Source organism: Suricata suricatta, chromosome 2 (genome assembly GCF_006229205.1).
Source record: "Suricata suricatta isolate VVHF042 chromosome 2, meerkat_22Aug2017_6uvM2_HiC, whole genome shotgun sequence".
Classification (NCBI taxonomy): Eukaryota; Metazoa; Chordata; class Mammalia; order Carnivora; family Herpestidae; genus Suricata; species Suricata suricatta.
The window spans coordinates 11864248-11889434 of record NC_043701.1 but is presented as its reverse complement, the minus strand read 5'-3'; the positions used below and the strand labels follow the sequence as shown (position 1 = coordinate 11889434).

Sequence of the window (25187 nt, the reverse complement as noted above, 5' to 3'; positions counted from 1 at the left end):
CATGTCATCTTTCTATTATTAAGGATAAAATGTTCCACAAGTTAAAGGTAAATTATATACAAAAGATAAAACAAATGTTACGAAATGTCAACCACTGGTATTGGTGTACCATTTATTATTGTTTGTTTTATTATTTTTTCAACTTTCCCATAGGTGAAAAGTTGGAGGAAAAACCTTAAGATCTCATAATATTGGCATTATTTTGGTGTGATGGTAGGTATTTATCATATTCATTGCTTTAAATGTTTCTATATTTATTTTAGGACTGAGAGGGAGGGGGAAAAGAGAGGGAGAGAGAGAATCCCAAGCAGGCTCCTCACCATCAGCACAGAGCCCGACTCAGGGCTTGATCTCATGAACTGTGAGATCATGACCATAGGGGAAATTAAGATTCAGACGCTTAACTGACTGAGACACCCAGGTGCCCCATATTCATTTTTGATCTCTTATATTCTATAGTGACCATAAAATAAATGTGTAAGAGAAGACCTCTTCCAGCCCGGTAGCATACTTTCCCCACAGGAGACAGGCTATGATTGAAAAGACATCCTGAAAGGCAAGACAGTTTGAGGACAAAACAACTCTATGTCTCTGAGCTGAGTACAAAATTTGGCCAGTGGTGAACGCCAAGAGGCCTTTCAGAAGTGTATAGGACTTCTCGGTGCCAAGGGAGTCTACGCACCCTAAAAGTTAGTGAAAAACTCACAAAACCAGGAGTTGATTGACTGTAGACAGAGGAAAAAGAAGTGTGTCCTCAATTTGTGGTTGAACAGCATGCATCTGCCTAATATGGGAGGGACAGAGATCAGAGGGAGCTGGAAGGATTTACCCTCATAAGAAGTGTCCCTCACAGATACTGCCCCTCATGAACACTGTCGCCTCATGAGCAGTGTCCCTTATGACCCTGTCCCTCATGAGCACTGTCCAATACTAGCCTGATTCTAATGCAAGTGGTGTAGTTACACTAGGCTCCCTGAGCCATGGGTGAAGGATCTCAGCCCCGTGACCCTGAACCATTGGCCATCAGGATGCATACTGAAGGTTGGATGGAGAAGCAGATGCTTTTGAAGCTGGGTTAGTGCTGCCTGAGACATTGAGTGAGGGAAAATGTGGCTTCATCCAACATTTAGCTGGTTTGCAGAATGAGTGTCCAGTGACATGTGAGGTATTAAACAGAGACTTTTCTTCCTTCATTGGTGCAAGTGGCTTCAGCTCGGCAATGAAACCTGAACTGTAGCAAATCACTGAGCCTGCACAGAGTACAGACAGAGGGGAGGCAATAGTCAGCCTCGAATGCCCAGAAACCCAGGCAAATGGAAAACAGCTACCTTGGGAGAGCAACAGAAGAGCTTTAGATGTGCCCCTGTGTCCCAAACCCAGCCCATTCTAGTTGTGTGTCCTAGATGCTTTATAGGGTGATGTAAGGAAAATGCACAGGAGGAGAGTAGATAATTCTAGAACTTGTGTGGGCTCGTCTCAAATTGCTGGCAATAACCCTGCAAATATTCTTGACAAGGATCACAGTGTCCCCTCCTCGAGCAGCGTGATGCCCTGACATGGCTTTTGTCATGGATCAAATCGGTTGAACTGCCCAGGAGGTTGGGGGAGCAGGGGCTGGAATTCCCAGGTGGAGCCCGGGAATACACAGGGGTTTTCTTTCCTGGAGTTGGCAGGCCTCAGTCTCAGGCATGCTGTATGTAGCCCTGATAGAGCCCTTCTGTAGCCACCCAGTCTCCACCTACCTGAATGCTGTTGTCACTCAACACCTTTAACCACCCTCCCCTCCTCCCCCCGCCCCTGCTCACAGGTCAGAATAAGCAGTGACATCTTGACATGAAGAAACTTTCCATATTAGAATTATTAACTGGTGCCAACACAAGTTGGGTTCAGATCAACTGCTTTCTTACCCCAATGAGAGAGAATTTATGAGGGAAACAGATGGTTCTGGTAATTCTACATGTGTGGGTCTTCACTTGATAACCCCGACATGTAAGACTTAAGTTTTTGAAACGTAACTTAATATACATGGCCATACTGCTTCCACCTCTGTGGACACAAGTTTTCTCATTTTGCTCCTTCATATCAACTTGTCGTGCTTTCTCTAATCCTCTAACACTTCCTAACTCACCACTCAGACAATGGAAGGAGGTGTGTTTATATCTAATGTTGCCCCATTTAAAAAAAAAAAGAAGAAAACCAGATACAAACTACTGAATTTGATAGTTAAGCCAGAACTGTAAGTTTTTTTAAATATTTATTTTTTGAGAGAGATAGATCATGAATGGGAGGGAGCAGAGAACGGCAGAGACACAGAATCCAAAGCAAGCTACAGGCTCTGAATTGTCAGCACAAGACCCGATGTGGGGCTCAAACTCACTAGCTGTGAGATCATGACCTGAGCCGAAGTTGGACACTTAACCAACTAAGCCACAAGGTGCCTCGGGAAATGTAAGGTTTTTTAAGATTCCAGAAGGTCTGTTCAATTTTGTATTGTGTTACTATATCCACTCTGGTGTTTTCAGGGATAAGAGACTTCTCCAACCTTCCCAGATAAGATTCAAGATATTGCACTGATAACCTAGAAGTACAGACAGTCCATGATGAAGACCTTGGTACGTAAGGCACCATGGAGATTGGGGCAAGCAGGGAGGAAACTAGTCTTTGAGCTTCAGGTGGAATAAAAGCTTCCAACTCAAATCTGTATTCAGGGACCATTTTATCCCTTTACATTTGAGTGTATCCATTAGTTCCATGTGCTTCTAGGATGAAATGGTAGCTATTAGTCCAGCCTCTATCCTGTCTAAGCTCATGTGACTAGGAGAATGGAGAGCCTAGTGGAAGAGAAGTGTTCAAACAGAAGGATGATTGCAGATAACACAAAGAGGTCATTACTTTATCGCTACATTTGAGTTGTCTTTGACACATCTGAGTAGAAGCATCCTGCAGAATTAGAAGGTGGAGGGAAATGCAGAGATGTGGCCAATCCCATCACCCATGCCCTGGAACAATGAGTGAAGACACTCGAATGAATGTACTCACAGTCTACTGACATGTTAAATAAACTTCTAGATACGTTTTAGTTTATAACACTTGGTTTCGAAGTCTGTGGGCATTTGCAGAGACAGTGATATCACAACAGGAACTTCCTTATAGGCACAGAGGGATGCCCCTCTTCCTCTGCTCATGCTCACAAGGACTCTGACCTCGTGAACCTCCCATCCCTGTCCTGCCCCTGCCAGGGACATCAGGTTCCTCGGCTGGGGGTGAATGAATCCTGAGAATACCGAGATCCTGCATTTTATCTTTCCAGTGATGATAATGATGATGATGATTCTTCTTCTTCTTTTTCCCATTTTCAAATTAGGTCTTTTCTCCCCACAGAACTCATAGAAGGTGAAGTCACCCAGTTTCCCAGACATAAGGTCCCCCCTCAAAAGACAGGCCGTCTCTTTGTGGTATGATCCTATTTCTGGCCACAGAAGCCTTTACTGGTATCGACAGACCTTGGGACAGAGCCTGGAGCTTCTGATTCAGTTTGAGGATGAGGCCATGTTAGATGATTCACAGTTGCCTAAGAATCGATTTTCTACAGAGAGGCCCAAAGGGATAGACTCTACTCTCGAGATCTGACCTCCTGAGCTGGGGTTCTCGGGTGTGTATTTCTGTGCCAGCACCTTCGCTACGGCATCACAGAGGTACTTCCCTTCTGTGAGCAAAACATTATGATTCTCCTCTCTATTCAGCTTACGGAAGCTCTGAACCCAGGCCTTACCTTATTCCTCATTATGCAAAAGATAGAAGCAGGTTTGCGGAGATAGTTATGATTCAGAGAAAGGGAAGACATAGATTATTTGAGACATGAGGACTGAAAATGTTGTCTGAAAATATTATGACTCAGGATTCAGAAGCACCTCTTGGCGACAGCTCAAGGATCCCAAACTAAAAGTGACTAGACACACACTCAGCCACCAGGGGCCAATGATGGTTGTTCCCCTATAAAAATATGTGATCACCAAACACGGACAATAAACTTTAATAATACAGATGGTGGATCTTTGAGAGTAGTGAATAGCAGGCTCTCCCTGTGTGGTTCTCAAATCCGTCTAAATGATTGGAATTACTCTGCAGCTTCTCCTCTGCTGTGGGAAGTTTTCTGAATCAAAGTCTCAACACAATGTGTGCTTGGAAAACATTTTTTCCTGTTTTCCTGATGTTGTTAATGATGATGGTAAGGATGATAATTTCAACTGTTCTATTCAGCCCTTTTCCAACTTGAAAGGAATACACACAAATGGATATCCTGGCATCTGGTCCCAAATCGTAGCTCTAAGACGAGTTCTTTCTCCAGAGTGGTCTAACTCTTCAAAGCGACCAACACAGTTCAGCACTGTGCCCAGGCTTGAGCCGGCCAGTTCAGGGGTTTTGAGAGCGCTTCCAGCTGTCTGCCTTAGTACATCAAAATAGCTCCCTCGGGCGTTAAATATTCCTTAGTAAGAACTTTTGAAACGATCAGTTGCCCCTGATCCGCTTATGCCCTTGGATTAACTCTCTAATTAACGCCCTTTGTGTTGAGATTCATATCCTCTACTATAAATTCTGTTGGGTTCTCTAAGATAATACCAGATGTCATTCTCAGTCATTGGCTGGAACGGTTGGGAAATAAGCTTATCGAGATTTCCCTGAAATTCACTGCCCCTCAGCCCTTGATGGTTTCCCTTTTTTTCTTCTTTCAGCCAAGGTGCAAGTCATCATTTATGTCCATTTATCTACTGCATATCTCTTCAACTCCTCTGCCCATATCTTCATCCAATTTACTTGGCTGACACAACCTTGGTCATTGAGGAATGGTGCTATCCACCATCTCCTTGCTGGAGGTTTTATTTGGTTCTTTTCCTAGTCTGTTTTATATATTTATATTTATACATTTATTGTTTATATGTTTATGTATATTTATAATATTACAAGTATTTATATATATAAAATACATAAATTATATATATGTATGTATGTATGTGTATATATACATACATATAATTAAGTATAATTAACATACTGGGTTATATTTGTTTCAGGTGCACTAGTGACTCAACAATTCTACACTTTACTCAGTGCTAATCCTAATGAGTGTAATCTTACTTCCCTGTACTTATTTCATCCATCCCGCCACCCATCTCCTCTCTGATGACTGCCAGGTTGTTCTCTATATTTGAGAGTCTGGTTTTTGTTTGCCTATTTTTTTCTTCATTTGCTATTTTTATAGTTACTATTACCCCAATAATATTTTCCAGGATTGTTTTTTATCTGCTCACACCTAGGAGATCTAGTTGCTCCAGAGTCTATCTGATAATTTTCACATCTAATGTCTTTGTTGGGTTACTTTTGTTGATTTTTTTCTGCTGCTTCCCAGCCATGATGTTTGTATTTTTCCTTATGAAGCTGGTTATCTTTGGCTCTGTGCCAGACACTAGGTTTATAGAAATAAATTCTTGTCTAGGATGGACGGATCTTTCTCCAGAGAGAATTTCATTTTGCTTCTGCCAATTGCATGTGCGTATAAACAACCTGTGGCTCCCTGATTCAGAAGTCAAGGCGTGAGGTGGCTCGGATCACCTAGAGAACAGATTTCTCTCTCGCTCATCTTTATATTGATTCTGTTCTACATTTGATACATCCTGGACCTTGACTTCCCTCTGGCCTGTGAGTCAGCTTCGTGAGCACTTCGTGAGCACTTCATAAGCAAATGACTCCAAAGGCAAAAAGGCTGTTATGCTCTTTTTAGCTGTTCACCTTCTGGAAGGTTCCAGCCTGACTATACTGGGAGAACATTAATTAACTGAGGTTTTTGATGTTGTTATTTGACTCATCTATTTAGATAACAACAGACAGATTGATTTGAGCACTCTTATTTGTAATCACAGGATTGAGGTCAAGGATTTCATTTGAAATGTCAAATAAAAATTCATTAATATTAGAATCTTAGTCTGTAATTTCTTTGTATTTGACTTAAATGGCATAAAGATGTGACACTTAAACTTGAATTTCAATCAGAGAATTTTTTAAGAACATCAAGGATATTTATAATCAAGTTGAGACATTAGATAACTGTCATTTTATTATTGGAGTATTTCTATAGTCTTTTTTACTTTTATCACATAACCTGTGGCGTGCCTTTGGACCATGTGGTGGGATGGGAAACAAAATAGGGAGTGAATATTTAGACTTGGTAAGAGAGCACAGAGTGGACTTGGAATTCATTTAACTGCTGTGCTTTCGTGACACACTTGAGCTGTTGTTTTTCATGAGTACACCCAGGACCAGTGGTTGGAATTGAGAGAACAAATGGTAAGTGGCTCTGTCTTCCCCACTTAAACCAGTGTCCTGGGACCACACTTTATTCCACATCCCCCAATTTGGGAGGCTTCCCTAAAGTAATTCTCCTGTTCTAATCTTCCTATTCCTTACCAACCTTTCTCTGTGGAAGGGAAATAAATGACCTCATTTAATTTCTTCATCTTTCTATAATATCTCTTCATCTTTTTGCCTTCCTCCTGGTACCTAGAGAAGAGGTAAATTCCTTGGTGTTTTCTCAACATGCACTAGGACTAGTGGAGAACTTTTCTTCCCATACACGGTAGCTTGCAGCATGGAAGGGAGAGAAAATGAGTTAAGTTCTGATTCAGTATAGTGTTAGTCAGCCCATTTTACATCTGACTCCCATTATTTATCAAATCGGAAAGGACATGGTCATGTCCACCTGTTTGACTCCAATGTCTAACTTTCAGATGTTCCATCTTAGGCCACGATAAGACTTGTTGACCCTCTAATGCAAACAAATCATAACACCCATACTTCCTGCACTCTGTGAACCAAAGCACAACTCCCCTTGTATCCTGGCAAAACTGGTGTTTTTTCTACCCATTGGCCGCTAGGAGACACTGTGGCTTCACTGCCATCTAGAGTCTAGAGGGGCTGAACAAGCTCCCTGGAAGGAGGGTTAAACCATGAAGCTGGGTTTAGATTCAGGGAGCTGCACAAGCCCTGAATGCTGGCTAAGAATGAAGGAATTAGAGCCAAGCCCTTTTCCTCTAGTTTGTGGAGATGGCTTTTGCTCTGAATTGGGCTCTGAGTGGCAGGTATGCCTGCAGTGGTTTGCTGACGGGGTGGAGGTTGGCAGAGCTGGGGGCGGTGAGGCTTGCATGTTCTGGGCTCTGGGAAAAGCTGAGTGTCAGAGGAGTCTTAGGGAGCCAGACCCAAATCAGCCCCCGCCAGCCCACCTGCTCTTCGGTCTGCAGACGATAAAGCAGGGAAGCCTGAAGGTGCGACTTTGCACCACATCAGAGGGCCCCGGGCCCCAGGGGGCTGCCAATCACAGGGACGCCACCAGCAAATCCACTTTTCAAGCAAGGACTGGAGTAAACCAGAACAGAATATCTCCCCAAGATCTTTTGTCCTCACCAGGAAGATGCCGCAATGTAGGTCTGACTCTGCCATTTGCTCCAGACTCCCATGTGTCCCTTGAAAGCAGATGATGTCTGGGGATGAGAGATAAGAAGGCTTTGCCTGGACTTCCCTCCGTCTGATTTCAAGTTCTTTCTATGTGACTGTGTATCAGCCTCTCCCCTGCCTGTATCTTGTATCCAGCCGCTGCCTCTTCCGCCCGAGGCTCATGGATACTATGATGTATTCCATTCCTATGGCTGCTCTAACAAACCACCACACATTTTGTAGCTTGAAAGAATAAAGGTTCATTATCATACAGTTTTGAAAGTCACAAGTCCAAAATGGATTTAACTGGGTTACACTCCAGGAGTCCGCAGAGCTCCAGAGGCCCCAGGGACACTGTTTCCTTGCCTGTTTCAGCCTCTAACCCACTACCATTCCTCGGCTCAGAGCCACTTTCCATCTTTTTAAAAAATTTTTTTTAATTTATTTTTGTATATGTGCTGCCGAAGCGAGCACTTAAATTTACTTTTGATAGAGAGAAACAGTGTGAGCAGGGGAGGGTCAGAGAGAGAGGGATGTACAGAATTTGAAGCAGGCTCCAAGCTCCGAGCTAGCTGTCAGCACAGAGCCCTACGCGGGGCTCAAACCCACAAACCGTGAGATCATGACCTGAGCCGAAGTCAGACGCTCAACCAACTGAGCCACCCAGGTGTCCCCCACTTTCCATCTTTTAAGCCAGCGATGACTGGTCGACTCTGTTCTTACACTACATGACTCTGATCTGACTCTTCCTCCTTCTCCCACTAGTTAGGACCCTTGTGATTCTATTGGGCCCAACTGAAAATTGCAATATACACTCCCTATATTAAGTTCACCTGATAGTAACCTTAATTCCATTTGGAACTTTCATTCCCTCTTTTATTATAACACACCCACAATTCCAGGGATGAGACACAACATCTCTGGGGGCCATCATTGTGTCTACCACACCGAGATACATGGTGACAAGGAAGGAACCACCAATGATCTTTTTGGAAATAGAATAATGGCCACAGTTTTATGTTCTGGGTCCAACAGACCCCACAAGGGAAACAGATACCTCAGGTAACAATCCAGTCTGTAAACAATCTGCTCTTTAAAATTAGTATACGGTCCTCAGGTTCAGAGGACTCAGCGGAAGGTCTCTATGCTAACCACAAAATAAATATGGGCTTGAACTGGTCCTTCTTCTTGGTTAACAAACAACTTAATTGACCAACCGAGAAAACAGGCTTCTCTCTGCTCGCCATAATCTCTACCATGAGAGGAAGTGGGATTGAGGCATCAGACCCCTTTGGGAGGGAAAGGCTTGGGTGTTAGTGATATAAAAACAATGAGCTTTTCTAGAAGTAAGAGTATATATTAAATCAACTCTAGGGAATTTTATCTGCAAGTCTTCAAGAACAAGAAAATCCTCCGTTTATTCCATGGTGGGGACAGAGCAACGTGGGAGATTCGATCCGATGGGTTTGAGAATTTAATAGAGCTCAAGGATTAATGAACTCAGGTTTTTCACTGAGGATAAGAACTTTCAAATTGAATCAGTCCTGGGGGCATCAGTTCAGCCCCTGGGGCCCTAACGATGCAGTTACTATTCTTGTTTTTCCTGGGGAGCTCAGAGCCCAACTCGTAACTGATGGATGGTTTTGAGCATGGCTGTATATGACCAGGAGCCTGTAGCCACCAGTGAGAGGAGTGTGGGAGTTTGCAGAGAAGCTGGCTTGCGGGGAGACGATGCAGTTATCTTTAAATACTTGGAATTTTGGTTCAAATGGGAATAGTTGGCAGACTCTAATGAAGACACAGTACAGAGAAGGCATTATGAAAATAAATTCAAAACAAACCTGCGAGGAGCTTCTGGATGTGTAAATCTGTCTCTCAGATCAATTGTAATTGGGTCTCGGTGTATCTGATTCATTTCAAGCAAGCTTCTGAGTTGGGGGTAGTGGCTTATTTAGTGACGTCACTGACAAAGACACATCTTGTGGAGATAGGTTGTCCCCAGATTCACTGCTCCGCTCATGCTCACAGGAGTCCTGGTCTGGGCTGTTCCACATGTGTTTGTCACCCTGCCATGAGCATTCCAGCCATCTGTTTCCTTGGGGTCTTTTGTCTCCTAGGATTCGGTGAGTCCCCAGAAAATTTAGCATCCTCATTCTGGGTTTCTCTATTGTGACTCCAAAATTTTTCTTATTCTGACCCCAAATTCTGTCCCCTTTCACAGAGCCCACAGATGCTGGAGTCATCCAGATACCCAGGCACAAGGTGACAAGGAAAGGACAAACAATAACTCTGCAATGTGAGCCTATTTCAGGCCATGCTGCCCTTTACTGGTACATACAGACCTCGGGGCAAGGACCGAAGCTGCTGGCTTACTTCAACAATCAAGCTCCTATAGATGAGTCAGGGATGCCCAACGACCGCTACTCAGCAAAGATGTCCAACAGTTCGTTCTCCACCCTGGAGATCCAGCGCACAGAGCCCGGGGACTCAGCTGTTTACCTGTGTGCCAGCAGCGTAGACACAGCGCTGCAGAGCCATCCCCTCCCTGTGCAGAAACCTCGCTTCCCCTTCTCCCTCCTGAGTAACGATCTCTCCTGCTCCTCCTTCACCAAGGAAATGAATAGGTTTGAGAAATGATAAGGACAGAAAATGATAAGGTATCAACCTAGAAAATCTTATGTAGGAAATGGGTTTCAGGGATTCCTCTCAGATAGTGAGCTCAAAACTCACTACACATGCAAGATAAACTTTAATTACCTGCCCAGTAGATTTCCCTGCCCACCCCCCGCCTTGGCCTTCCCCATCTGAATGGTAGGCACTCCTGCTAATGTGTGTCCTCAGAGCTCCTCAGGCTTCTTCATTCTTCTAGAATTTTGCCACCCACCACAAGTTCTGATTGTAACAGAAGCCTCTTTACTGTGATTGTGGACATTCCTTAATGTTAATATAGCTTAACATTTACGTGGGGCCTTTTCATTCAAGAACATTGCAAATATGGGTAAAGCAGACAGTTTCATTGTGAAATTCAAGCCACCACTCCTGGAATCTTGGGGTTTCCTTTTTGTCTGTTTGTTTGTTTTTCTTTTATAGTTTATTGTCAAGTAGGTTTCCATGTAACACCAAGTGCTCATCCCGATAAACCAGGAGACTATAGATGCTGGCAAGGATGTGGAGAGACGGGCACCTTCCTACACTGTTGGTGGGAATGTAAACTGGTGCAGCCGCTCTGGAAAACGGTGTCGAGGTTCCTCAAAAAATTAACAACAGAACGACCCTATGACCCAGAAATAGCACTGCTAGGGATTACCCCAAGGGATACAGAAGTGCTGATACATAGGGGCACGGGTACCCCAATGTTCATAGCAGCACTTCCAACAATAGCCAAATCATGGGATTTCTTTGTCTCTGTCCTGCCTAAGGAGAGCCTGGGCCTGATGACAGAGGATGCACAGCAGAGGTCAGTGCCAGGTGGAGGCCGGATGGGGCCTCTTCAGCTGCCTGCTCTGAAGCAATAACTAAGGACTCCACACCAAGTATCTAAAAGTGTGCAGAACTATACATATTTTGCCTGCTTTCCTCCCTGATCATACATCCTAAATGCCCACACCTATATTTTTCTTCTGATTTATGCCAGAAAATTCCATTCCATTGAGAATGCTGATGATTACTCTCTTCTATGGTCTTATTTTATGTACTGGTCCTTTCTCACCGCTTCTGCAGGCATCTTTGGCAACTGGTGCAAAGATGTCTGTATTTTGACTACCCAAGGAAATTCAGGGTTACATGAATGAGTTCTGCCCTATGCAGCCAAATTCCACTTACTGCTATCCCACTTTTTCCTTTCCAAGGCCCTGACTTTTTTGATGGAAACAAAGAAAAATTAAATACAGTTTCTATTGTGTTTACACTAAGACAGATCTGCTTCCATGTCTGATTTCATGTGTTCTTTGTTCTTCTGGCTCTTTCCTGCTGTTCCCAGACCATTTTCTTCGTCTGCCTTAAAGCCAGCTCCTTTACACAATATGGCATTAGAACATCACCCTTGAGTGTTGCATTGACTTCTTTTCATCATGTCTTTCCTTCCCCTTCACTTCTCTCTACCACGAAGCCTTCCATCAGTCTTGGTGACTTAGTCTTCACATACATGATTATACATTTAATAAATATGCCACCACACGCACAATGACTCCATGTCTCATCATTTCAATGTCTTCATTTTTAAAGTAGGAATAATCATTATAAGTGCCTCGTGGTGTTTTTTAAGAGATAAATTAATCCACAAAAAGTACCTAAAAGCTTTACACCTATAACAGTTTATTTTGTCTGTTGGTTTTGAATAAAACCCATATGCACAAGAAAAGTGTGAAAGCAAAACAGGGAGATAGACTCACTGACCCTCCCATAATGGCTATATAGTGGAGATAGAGAAGGAATCTAGGGGAGTGCTAAAGAGGGGCTTCACTTTATTTGCCATCATTTATCTCTATTTAAGTAATCTAAAACTAAGAAGTAGCCAAATGTTGCAAGGTGTCCAATGTCAGTGATCAGAGACATATGTCACTAGGAAAGGAGTAGAGCATGATCTCTGCAGTTCCTGCTTGCGTATTAAATCTTATGAACTATTCCTAGGGCCTCTGAGTCATGCCCAAGTGTGGTCATGAGCTTTTACTGAATTCATCTATCCCTGGTAATTCTTTGACACCATATTACAAATGCAACAATAATCCTTTTCCAAAAATGTAATATAAAGAACTATTTGGCTTCACATGTAGAAAAGCATGCTCTTTTAATTTTCCATATAGATTATTTGAATTTATATATTAACAACATCCAACAGATTTATTTGGGTTTAGTAATAGGACTTTTCTCATCCCTACTCTTCAATTCAAGTACAGAATATGTATTTTGGATGACACAGCTCCAGGCCCTGGGCTCTCCATTACACAAAAAGCTAAAGAATGGCAAGTACTTTTGTCTGGACAGTTTCTGAGATCCTGGTTGATGACAAGCTCCCCCATTTACTGTTAAGACATTAAAAATACAAGGTCAAATCTAATACTAAACCTTTTAGACAGCAAGAAGATATCTATTGAAATAGCCTCATTAGGTGGCTTGTCATGTGATAATTTATATTTCCAAGGATCTTCTTGAAAGTCAGAGAGGGTGAACTATCAGTAACTGGTGAACTCTCAGACAGAAATACTTTGTCATATGCGATAGGAAACATAATTGGCCAGACCCTCTCTCTCAAAGAAAAAGTAATTAGGAGGACTCTCTGGGAGAAATAAGTTAGATCACATATATACAAAAGACCCCAAATCAATCAACATAATTATTGCAAAGGCTTACAGAACAATTAAAAGGACTCTTGTGGCTGGAATGTCTCAGGGAGTTTAATTTGCTAAGAGCATGGATGACACATTACATCTTGTCCTTCCTCTTTGACATCAGGATAGGAACAAAGGAAGATGATTTATAGCAGAAAGTTCTTATATGGATCTTACTATATGTTGGGCATCCTTCTAGAAGCTGAAAACAGTCAATTAGTACACTCCATTCTATAGACAAGGACTGAGGAAGAAATGTGATTTTCCAAAAGTCATACAGCCAAAAAATGATGGAAGGGAGATTCAAACACAAGAAATTGGGGTCAAAGTCTTTTTAACCATTTTCAAATTACTGCAAACAAAATAAAAATTCCAGATTTACTCAACTAGAGGAAGAAAGAGATTTCCTTGGGAGAAGTGCTAAAATCCTAGGAGACTTTGTATGCCCATGTGAAATGAAAAGGGGGTCCTGAGGGCCAGGAAAAACAGATTTAAAGGGAAAGGGGAAAGCATTTGGGTTCAGTTGCTCTCAAAGGAGTTATCAGAGAAATGTTTTCTTGTTTCTGGGGCAGATAAGATAATTGGGTTCAAAGAAGCCTAATAAAGGAAACAGTACAGGACCTCAGAGGACACATTGGGATGTCTCCCCAGAAGACGAGAATGACCTTGAGAACCACACCTGTAAGAATGGCTACGTTTGATGTGGATAATTTTGACAGGGATGCCTGTAAGATCAGTTGAAAACACTAAAATTATTCTGCGTCAGCTATAGTCTGGCCTAGAAGAAAATGCCTATTACATGTAAAATTTATAAATATTCTTAAATATATTATAAATATAAAATTAGGAATCTTAGGAAAGGCTTAGGAAAAATGGGGCATTTTACAGGGGAAGCAAGAAAAACACGAGAGAGTACCTTGTAGGTAGGATTACTCAGCAGAGGAAATTGAAGATACGCAATATTTGTTTAATAATGCTTCTCTTAGAAGACCCAGACATTGTTAATGTCACAGCTTTCTCTACGAAGGATCACAGAGATAACATCAAGAATATATTAGAAAGATTGATGACTTGGACCAGGGTGCAAACATAAAATTTTAAAAAATATTCAATTCCAGTGATTATTACTAACATCACTGTGTTTGAGAAGGCACAGGATGAATTTCAAAAGCATTTTAAACTCTTGGAAATTCAACCCAATCTTTCTTAAAGGATTAGGTAAGAGCAGAGGGAAATAAAATGATTACATTTGTATCATTCTTGTAGCAATAAAAAAGTGTAATGGAAATAAATATGATTCCAGTCTGGAACATTCCATATTTGAGCAAAGAGAGTCAGCTGATGAAAAAAAAAATTGGATTGGACTTTCCTGGGCCCTTACAAGGAGTTTTATAATGAAAGTAATACATATCAGATTCAGGGCCTCTCTGGGATTTTATTACTGGTAGTTCATTATCATGTCATTTCATTGTGGCATGGATCCTCTATTTTGTCATCATGGGAAATACGGCAGCACGGAATGGGGAGGGAAAAGAGAATAGAAAGCTATCTCTCAGTTTTTCAGCCACTGTGGACTTGGAGTTAATTACTATAATGCTGTGAACCATTTCCTGTCTTCCGAAGCCCAGCTTAATTGCACACCTGTGGTTCCAGGGGGGTCTCCTAAGGGGCAGGGATGACTGGGGGAGCTGCCTCCAGGTGGGAGCACACTCTCCTAAAAGATGCTCATTGCTTGCTGCTCACAAGCAAAGTGTTTGCATACAACATACCTTTATTCACCACTCTCTTTTATGGGGGCCACCAGAGCAGGGTCCCAGCCGAGGGTGGCAGGAGAGCAGAGTTACCCGAGGGTGACTTTTGAAAGAAAGGAACTGAACAGGCTCAGATCAGAGCCTTTAGTTGGATCTTTATATTTGTCTGCCAGTGGAGAAGACACATCCTGTTTTCCTGCCTTGAAATTATAGTAAAATTAATAGGCAGACTCCGTTCAGTAGGAAGCCAGAGTGGTTGGCCATTCAGTGTAGGGGAATGCTGGCTAGCCCACGCCGCTGCACTTTTCAATCCCACCTCTACTGCACCAAAGCTGCTGTTTGGATTTTAGTTTATCTAACATCAATCTCTCTCTGTCAAATGTTCTCAGTCTTAGAAACAGGGGTAATTATTTCTGAACCCTTAAAATACCAACAGCTATAACTCCCCTCTACTTCTGTATCCATGTAACACAGTATAGGACACTTTGGGTCCTGACCAAAAAAGGGTCGTTTCTAGTGACCCTGCCCCACTGGCCACCAGGAGACACTGTGGTTCCACTCCCGCTCAGCGGCTCTGGGGAGGAGCTGGGAGCACTGCCTGGTAGTAGTCCTCAGTGAGAAGTGCTGGCTTGCTAGATGAATCCTGAACCTGATTTGCAGACCCTAGGTGAGTGCTGGAAAGAAGGGAAGGACCCAAAGACTTCTATTCTTGTGCAAATGGGTTAAGACCAATAGGGAGCATAGAATTGCAGGCAAGCTTTGAGTGGTCACCATACAAAGGGGCCACAAGCACTCACCACAGAAGCACCATATGGTCCCAACTAAACTAGTTTTTATGTGTTTTGGGAAAACAATACTTTGGAGGAGTAAACAAGCACATAGGATTCCCATCCCCTCCACCCCCAACCCAAGACTCGTGAACCCACAGAAGTGTGTGTTTAAGTGGGTCAGAGGCAGACTGCAAAGATCATGGCCAATTTTCTATTGAGTGGGCCCCTTCCCTGCATGGGGCCAGGAGGGCAGGGGACATTCCTGTGACTCTGAAATAACGGAAGCCCCTTCCTGGTGGCAGAAGTGCCTTGATAGAACGGAGGATCTTGTTGTTCTCTAAGCTGGTACAAATCATTGAGCCAGCTCTCTGCTATGTTACTGAAAAGATTTAGGAAATGAGTCCCCAAGGCCATCTGTCTCTGCTCCGTGGGCACCTCTGAGGCAGCACAGGATGTGGGGGCGAGGGGCTGTTTGGATAAAACTGTGTGTCCTGCTAGAAGGAAAACAAAACCGAGTCAGGAACATCAGAGAAGCTGTTGGCATGCACAGTCCTCTAATCCCAACTTGGTCCCATCCTACTGCTGGGGAGGGGGTAGGGCAGGGGTTAAGGAAGGGCCCTGAGGAGGTTGGCCACACTGTGCTGAGTCTGAGGGGCTCTGGACTTTCAGAAGCCCACAAATATATTAACAACACCAGGACCTAGAGTGACTTTAGGTCTGACTTCTCTCTCCACCAAAGATCAGAGCATTGAGGAAGGAACTAGCCCACTCACTTTCTGAACTTGTTATATGCTCACAGCTTCTCTGTTTTATGACCTTGTGTCTCCCAGAGATCGATCCTGCACAGGAGTAAGAAAATCCCTGCTGAAATGCTATGCTTTCTATGCATCTCTGTTAATATTGCCTCCTATGGTCTGTATGCAGTTCTGCCTTCTCCACCCCCAGGCTGCAGGATGATGCCACCCCAAAACAAGCAAACACAGGACCAGGGAATGAACATCGCTGATTCTCTACTGTTAAGAGAGTTTCACTATCACAACTTCCAAGTAGCTAATCAGACCTTTCTCTCTCATCTTGACATATTCCCAGTTCGGACAACTGGAGGAGTGTAGCTCTGTGCCAACAGCAGAGATCTGGGAGCAAATGTGTTCCATCTTCTCCATGGACAGAAATCTTACTCCTATTCATACCTCAAGAACCAGGTCATTTTCTAGATTTCCATCCCCCATCCCAAAAGGAGTTGGTTTGTGGGTATTGGTTGCCTCAGTGCAGGGAGAGAGACAGGTGATCATCATTGAAGAACCTTTAGGAGTTTTGCTGGGTGTGCAAAAATCGGGATTAATCAGGGACTACTTTATTGTCGATCTTCAAGAAGAACTAAAGCCCTCATTTATTACACACAATCCACACCAGTGTCTGAAGGATTATCACGATTTTGAGCTTCACCACAGAGAAGTCAAATGGGACTGCTTATGTGTGGAAATGCATACATACAAGAAGCACCGTGGTGTGGGCTGGGGGCCGAGGATCACTCAACACAAGGGTGTTGGTCTCTAGTCTTCACTGGGAATATGTCTTCACAATCCTGTCTTTTCTCAGGAAAAGGCTTCCATGTAAGCCCCTCCCCATGAGCACTGTGGCCAAGTCAAAATGCTTCTGGGAGAGATCTGAGGGAAAGCCCTAACTGAGCAAGGAATTATTTTGATTTTGTGTTTGGTATCAAGATAGAGAGTGCCAATGAAAGCAGTAAGAAAAGTCTTGAGATCTGAAAAATAATTTATTTTTTAGTGTTTATTTATTTACTTTTGAGAGGGGGGGAGAACACTCACATGGAGGAACAGAGAGAAAGAGAGAGAGAGAGAGAGAGAGAGAGAGAGAATCACAGGCAGGCTCTGCACTGACAGTGTAGACCTGGATGCAAAGCTCTAATTCATGAAATCATGACCCGAGCTGAAATCAAGAGTTGGACACTCAACTCAACACTCAACGAACTCTTCAGGAGCCCTGAAGAGTTATTTACTGATGTTAGAATCTGCAGCCCTGGTGGCACAGCCAAGCAGAAATGTCCAGCAGACAGTGGGTATGTGAGGCCTCTGGCAGGGGAGAGTGGTGGAGGCCTACGGCTGTGGGAGGTGTAATTGAAGAAGGCGCCTTGGAGGAGCCAACCGCATCCTGCAGTAGTCATGGTCCAGTCCAGCCAATCTTCTGTAGAGAAGTAATGCTCACTTTTGGAAGAGATCCCATGAACACAGACAGAGCAATATCGCTGTCAGGCCATTCTCCACGGTGTGGGAATGAGAGGGGCTAGAATGCCCTGCCCCTCTGTTCCTGCCCACAAGGGCCTCATCTGGGTGAAGCCTCCTTCTAGCCACCCTGCCATGGCCACCAGGCTCCTTTGCTGTCTGTCCCTTTGTCTCCTGGGAGGAGGTAAGTTCCTAAAAATAAACAATCTGCATTTTTAGATATCTCCAGTTACAATTCCATTTATGTTCTTTATTCTGCCCCCAAATTCTGTCCCCTTCCACAGAGCCCACAGAGGCCAGAGTCAGCCAGACACCCAGGCACACGGTGACAATGATGGGACAAACAGTAACTCTGAGATGTGAGCCTATTTCTGGTCATGTAGCACTTTTTTGGTACAAACAGACCTCAGTGCAGGGACTCAAGCTGCTGATTCACTTCAATAATCAAGCTACTGTAGATGACTCAGGGATGCCCAAAGGCTGCTTCTTGGCAAAGATGCCTGACAGATCGTTCTCCACCCTGGAGATCCAGCGCACAGAACCCGGGGACTCAGTTGTGTACCTGTGTGCCAGCAGTGTAGACACAATGCTGCAGAGTCATCCCCTCCCTGTGCAGAAACCCTCAGGTTTCCCCTTCTCCCTCCAGCCCCAGCTGTCCTTGACTGTCTTTCGAGGCTTCTCGGCTATCAGCACAAGGACATGAGTCTGGTGTTCTACATATCTCTGGGCAAGGCAAGAACAGATCACATTAGAAGACTTTGGATAGGAAAACAATAGGGGGTTGATTTCTGACATTCTTCAGAAATTCTCACAGAGGATGACTGAGTCCAAGACTGAGGGTGAATGTCACCCACTGGGCTTTCAAGTGATTCAGTAAACTCACAACTGTGCCATGACATTGCCTGAGTTCTCTTCAGTTAGTGATCAATGCTCCCCTGGCCCCCTACCCACCACCTTCGCCTTCATCACAATGGTTGACCCAGAGTGGTTATCCCCACAGAACTACTGGCCCTTCCCATTTCTTCAACCCTTCTCATTCTCAGTTTCCCATAACAGTCTTTAATTGTAGTAAAATTCTTTTCCACACTCTCATTTATTGTAAATTTTCATTTGAAAATAACTGTAGTGGGGCACCTGGGTGGCTCAAGTTGGTTAAGCATCTGACTTCAGCTCGGGTCATGATCTCATGGCTCATGAGTTTGAGCCGCACATCAAGGCTCTTTGCTGTCAGCACAGACACCGCTTCAGATCCTCTGTTCTCCTCTTTTTACCCCTCCCCTGCTCTCTCTCTCTTTCTCTGAAAAATAAAAAAACATTTAGGAAATAAATAATAAAAATAACTGTAGATTCACAAGAAGATTCAAAGTAGAGCAAAACGGTCCAGCGACCCATCATCCAGTTCCACCAATGGTTAGATCTTACATAACCATCCTAAAGTTGGCAAGACCACAATGCTGACACTGGCCCCAAGTGTGGAAGCAGCTCTACGTCATTTCTGTCACATGTGTAGGTTCACGCAGCCCCCACTGAAGTCAAGATACAGAACTGTTGCAACGCTACAAAATCTCCCTTTATAATCTCTCCCTCTCTCTCTTCTCTCTCTCTCTCTCTCTCTCTCTCTCTCTCTCTCTCTCTCTCTCTCTCACACACACACACACACACACACACACACACACACACACACACACACCCTGTCCCTAACCCCTGGGAACCACTGATCTATCTAATCTCTACATCTATAATATTGTCATGTTGAAACTGTTGAGACTGTTTCACAAATGGAATCATATAGCAGGTGACCCCTTGAGATGGGCTCTTCTCCCGAGCGTACTGCCCTTGAGAGCCACCCGAGCTGCTGCATTTCTCAATAGTCTATTTCTTTTATTGCTGAGTTTCATTCTGTGGGTGTGGATGTAGCAGAGTTTGTTTCACCATTCACTTATCATAGGACATTTTGGTTATGTCTAGTGTCTGACTATGACAAATAAAGTTGCTATACAGAAACATTTGTGTGCAGGATTCTGTGTGGACGTAAGTTCTCGTTTCTCTCGGATACATTTATGCCCAGGAATGAGATAGCTGGATTACATGGTGAGTGTGTTCTGACTTTTTTAAAGTTTATTTATTTATTTTGACAGAAAGAGAGCCTGCAGGAGCGGGGGAGGGGGAGAGAGAGAGAGAGAGAGAGAGAGAGAATCCCAAACAAGCTCCACGCTGTCAGCACAGAGCCTGACAAAGGGCTCAATGTTGGGAGCCATGAGATCATGATGGGAGCTGAAACCAAGAGTCGGACACTTAACTGACTTAGCCACCCAGGCACCCCGAGAGTGCTCTGACTTTTTAAAGACACACCCAAATTATTTTCCAGAGTGGCTGTACTATTTGATACTCCTAGGGATTCACTTTTAATCTACTGATTTCAATTACCATGGGGAGTTCCACTTTATCATTTCCATGACACATGTGCAAAGAACCAAAAGAATAGAAAATCAAACACGGTGCATTCAGATACTTTTCTTTGAATGGTTTTGTATGCTTCTCTTTAAAAATATTTGAGTTATTTGTATCCTTATCCCACTGGGCATCTGCTTCTTCAATATAGTTCTTACTTGTTGCTGCTGTGTGATGTGGTGTCAGCTGTTCAGAGGGCTGTGGATCCACTGCCAGCCACCGGATTCATAAAAGCATCAAGTTCCCAATGATGTCACCTCCAACATACTTAGTTCCACCAGTTCCAAACGTACACCCTGACTTCTCTGGACATGTTCTTGTCAGATCCAAGACCACATACCCTTCTCTGGATTTTGCTTGATATTCATAGACATGACTTGCAATTCATTCTGGTTGTGCTAATTGTCCAGTTCCATAGTTTTATTTTTTACAGCTATTCCAATGGCAGCCCAGTACACATATGATTGTAATGTAGTCAGCAATGTTTTGGCGGCATTTGGCTTTAAGAAATCTGTTTGAAGTTTCACTGGAAATTTAGGATTACGTGAATACTGTCCTGTGACCACAAATCTATTGTCATAGTCTGAGATTTGCCATTCCCAGATCCTAACCTCCCAATGCAAATGGAGTGTTAGGGAAATTAGTTTCTCTTACTGGTAATAATTAGTGGTATGATTGGTTTCTGTAGTGACCCTCATTAGTACTCAGATCTCTTTTGCTACCTATTGTTGCTTCTCAACCATTTCTTGTGTCTCCTACCTTAAAATTCCCAACATCTCAGGTGTCTTACCACACCCGGATGATACTCAGTTTCTTCATTTGCTTGCCTCAATAATCATCTCGTCCAGTGTATCTCAGACACTCACTTCCATTCTTCATATTCTAGTCTTGTTATTACAAATGGTTTGATGAATTGCCTCCAAAATCACTCTCTCAAACATCTTATTATTTCCCACAACCTCCTCTATCCCATCATTGGCTCTACCCTACGGCAACTCTTTAATCCCATTAGGAACTGTAATACTTTATGTTTTACTTTTCTTCTTCTCCTTCTACCATATTAATACTTTTTATCCCTGGAGTTGGGGGTGGTGTCTGCTCTGTCTCTTTGAGTGTCACAGAGAATCTAAAAGGTTCCTTATGCTCACCAAGAAGCATTACAATTTTAGACTGTGTCTTGAGGTCTGTAAAGCTACCTGAACAGAGGGGGCCTGTAGACTTTTATTAAAAGAATTGTCCTTTTTTATTGCTTGTTAGTTTCATTCATAGTTAAACTATTTTGTAACTTTATTTATTTATCTTCGGATAAAGAGCATGAGCAGGGGAGGAGCAGAGGAAGAAGGAGAGAGAAAATCCCAAACAGGCTCTGAGCTGTCAGTGCAGAGCCCATCACGGGGCTCGATCTCACAAACTGTGAGATCATGACCTCAGCCAAAATTGAGAATTAACCAACTGAGCCACCCAGGTGCCCCAATCATAAACTTTCGATGACTACAAAAACACTAAGAAAGTATATGTTTATCTAGAATCTGATCTCATTTATGTCTATGTGCTTCACCTCATAGGCACAAAGAAGTTAAAAGAAAATCAAATAGGATGTTTATTTATTTTGCATAAATGATCAAGGCAAACTGTCAAGGGTGAAATAATTTGTAGAATAATGTATAGTATATAAGGCTAACTTAAAAAAATTAAATCAATAAAACTCCTTATTTAAGTTTAGATATGCTTGCATGTTTGTACAAGGAAGGCAGAAGTGGTGAAAATGTACCATTGATTATTTAGGACAAAGCTACAGAGGAAGAGAAGAAAAAAGATCATTACCCTTCTCTAAGTCCATTTTCCTTTCTAAATTTGAAATACCCTTCACCTCTACACAATACATAGGTAATCTAAAAAGAAAAAGAAATTTACCAGCTAGAAGAAAAAAGAGAGAACTTATAGGCAGAGCAAGGAAGAGCTAAAAGTATATAGGGACTTAGCAGGTTTCACACCAGATCTAGGTTTTCAATGCTTATATAATAGAGATGACACAGGGCCCCTAATAACATCTTCTACATTAATCCTGGAGCCTCAAAACAGCCTTCACAGACTAAAAGCATTGCAACCCAAAGACCCAGAAATGCAGTTAGAGAATTGTGCGTTTGGTCAGAACTTTGAGTGCTAGACAAAAGGGAAAAGTGAGCAGAGAAATTGAAATTGCAGACTGTGTCTTACATGTTTCGGAATAAATCGTTACCTTTGTTGTGTGAAATATAAACCACACACTCATAAACTGAATAAAAAGGTCTATAACCATTGAAACTCTTGGGGGCCAAAGAGTAAGAAACTCATTATGGCCTTGGAGTGGACTTTTGCTTCCAACTCAGATGGATTAACAGGAATCTGATTAAACCTGCTCAAAACAGCTAAAAAACAAACATAATACATGAAACAACAGTTTTCAAAGCATTATAAATCAGGCAACAAAAGATGCCCAAGAGATGAGAAACAACCAATATGAGCACGATGGCCACCCACCTCACTACCTGGAAAGAGGTCACGATGGGGCCCAGGAGAGAAGACCCAGGCAGAGTGTGGTGAGCTCCCTGCCTTCAAAGTTCAAGTTGGAAATAAAAGAAGTGAAAGATGGATGCTTGTAGATACTTTTCTACTGGCCACAAGGAGGCATTATGGTGCCACTGATAGCCAAAAGCTGCAGAGAATGTCTTTGGTACTCTCTAAAGTGTGGATGTAAACAGAGGACTGCAGGGCTCCACTTCTGTATTAAGGTGAGGATAGCTCACAGCCATCAGTCCCATCTGTGATGGAGACAGCAAGACACAAAGACGTTATCTCAACAGGTTTATAAATGATACTTTAACAAAAACTGTTCTTATGTTGAGGAAACTCTGAACTGCTTATGGGGTGTAAGAAATGAGGAGTGAGATAGAGAAGCCTGGATGAACATGGGGCAGATGTAGGAAAAGGGGCAAATGAGGTTAACACGGCATCTGCCCCATACGTGATCCAGCCAAGCCCAAGTTCCGCTGCCAAGCAGGAAGCTGTGTGTAATATCAGAACAAAGAGTGACCCTTGTCTTGGTGAAGCCAACGGCAGACTGTCATCACTGGCAGATCTACCTATCAGGGACCAGGTACTCTGAACTCCTTTCTCTCCACCCAGAGTCAGAGTCTAGAAGACACAGAGGTCCCATGCCTCTTGTGGCCCTGCCATGGGTCCCCAGCTGCTCTACTGTGTAGCCTTTTGCCTCCTTGGGGCAGGTGAGTCCTGGACAGAAAAGAAATCTTTGACAAAGCGATCTTGTCCTCAGTTTTATACCTTTATTTTATGGGAACAGTAACAGTCTCCTTGACTCTATCTCTAACTTTTCTTTCTCTCTCTGCAGGTCACATGGGTGCCAGGGTTATCCAGAACCCAAGATACCAGGTTACCAAGATCGGAAAAGCAGTGTCTCTGGGCTGTTCTCAGAATATGAATCATGATGCCATGTACTGGTACCAACAGAAGCCGAGCCAAGCACCAAAGCTGCTGCTCTACTACTATGATACAAATCTTAACAAGGAAGAAGACACGTCTGACAACTTCAAATCCAGCCGACCTAACACTTCTTTCTGTTCTCTTGACATCAGCTTGGCTGGCTTAGAGGATTCTGCAGTGTATTTCTGTGCCAGCAGTAAAGACACAGAGCTAGAGTGTTACCTCTCCCCTGATCATAAACCTGTTTCCCAGGTCCAAGATCCTTCCACAGACCACCCTCCCACCCTACAGCAATGGTAGGATGTGGGTTTATGGCTGTCACCATTTGTACACAGAAGTTGGGCAGAAACCTACAAAAACCACTGACAGTTATGCCAAGAGTGGAAAAGTGGTTACATTAACCCAACATTCAGTTTGTGGTATTTTCCCGGGATCACCTTAGTCTCCCATTCTGTTCTCTTCAGTAGATAAAAAGGGACTTTTCTTTAGTTTCTTTGTGGGCCCCATTTTTTAAAAAATATAAGTTGGAGGGGCACCTGGGTGGCTCAGTCAGTTGAGCGTCCAACTTTTGATTTTGGCTCATGGTTCATGAGATCAAACCCTGTGTCAGGCTCTACACTGACAACTCAGAGCCTGCTTGGGATTCTCTCTCTTCTCTCTCTGCCCCTCCCCTATTTGGTCATGTGCGCTCTCTCTCTCTCTCTCTCTCTCTCTCTCTCTCTCTCAATAAATAAATAAACTTAAATAAATAAATAAATTAAATTAAATATAAGTTGGAGACTTAGAAATATGATCAAGGGCAGGCATGGGCACTCTCATGAATCCTTGCCCTAAGGGGAAGAACGTGCTCTCAGAGGCACTGCTGCAATCTCATGGTTTTCTTTTTGAGTAGGGAAAATTAGAACTGCTAAAAACTTGCGCCAGATATGAAGATGAATGAATTGCCTGGAGCATGAATTATTCACAATGTGTTTAGCTATTTTGCATGATATAGATTTGCCTGTGAGCCACTTAAGTGGCACATAGATAGGACACATATCAAAAACTAGCAGCTCTGCTTTAAAAGATATATTAAAATCACCACATTTACCCTACGTTTTTAATATTAATAAAAAAATATCAAGTGCTGCAGTTTGTTTGAAGCAAAAGGGATTTTTCTGGAATGTATCTGAATAGCTTTCTAAAAGCCAGTATGTATCTTATGCCTTTAAGAGACTGAAATATTTATGAAAACCGATCCAATAAATATGTGTATCCTCAGTGCAAGAAAGAACCAGCATCTGCTAGCTGGGCGATGCCTGCCTCAGAGGACAGAACGATGTCCTCATTTTAATTCTGAAGAACACAAAGATATTCCTGCCAAGCAGCGACTTATGACATGTCCTCCTATAGTCATCAACAATGCCACATGCATCCAACTCCTTAATCAAGAGGCCAAGAAGTACTACCCAGTACCTGCCTTGATAACTAAGTAAAATTCAGAGAAGTTAAACACTGTCATCCGGGCCACCAACCATCACAAGTGTTCTGCTTTTCCTCACCACCGTCCATACCCTGTTTCTCACAAGTGATGGAAGCTTGTATCTCTATGCTTCTGCCTACATTTCAAATTTTCTTCTGTAAAATGAGATGTTGGGGTCAGATCTCTTCCCTCATTTGTGGCTCCATGACAAGGCTTAA

General features: G+C 43.0%; 1 gene segment (V, D, J or C); it reads left to right on the top strand.

Moving 5' to 3' along the window:
• The first annotated feature begins 23241 nt into the window (after positions 1-23241).
• LOC115274377 lies at positions 23242-23807 on the top strand. The segment is given in 2 exon segments: positions 23242-23290; positions 23416-23807. Coding segments are annotated over 2 exon segments (441 nt in total).
• Positions 23808-25187: the final 1380 nt, after the last annotated feature.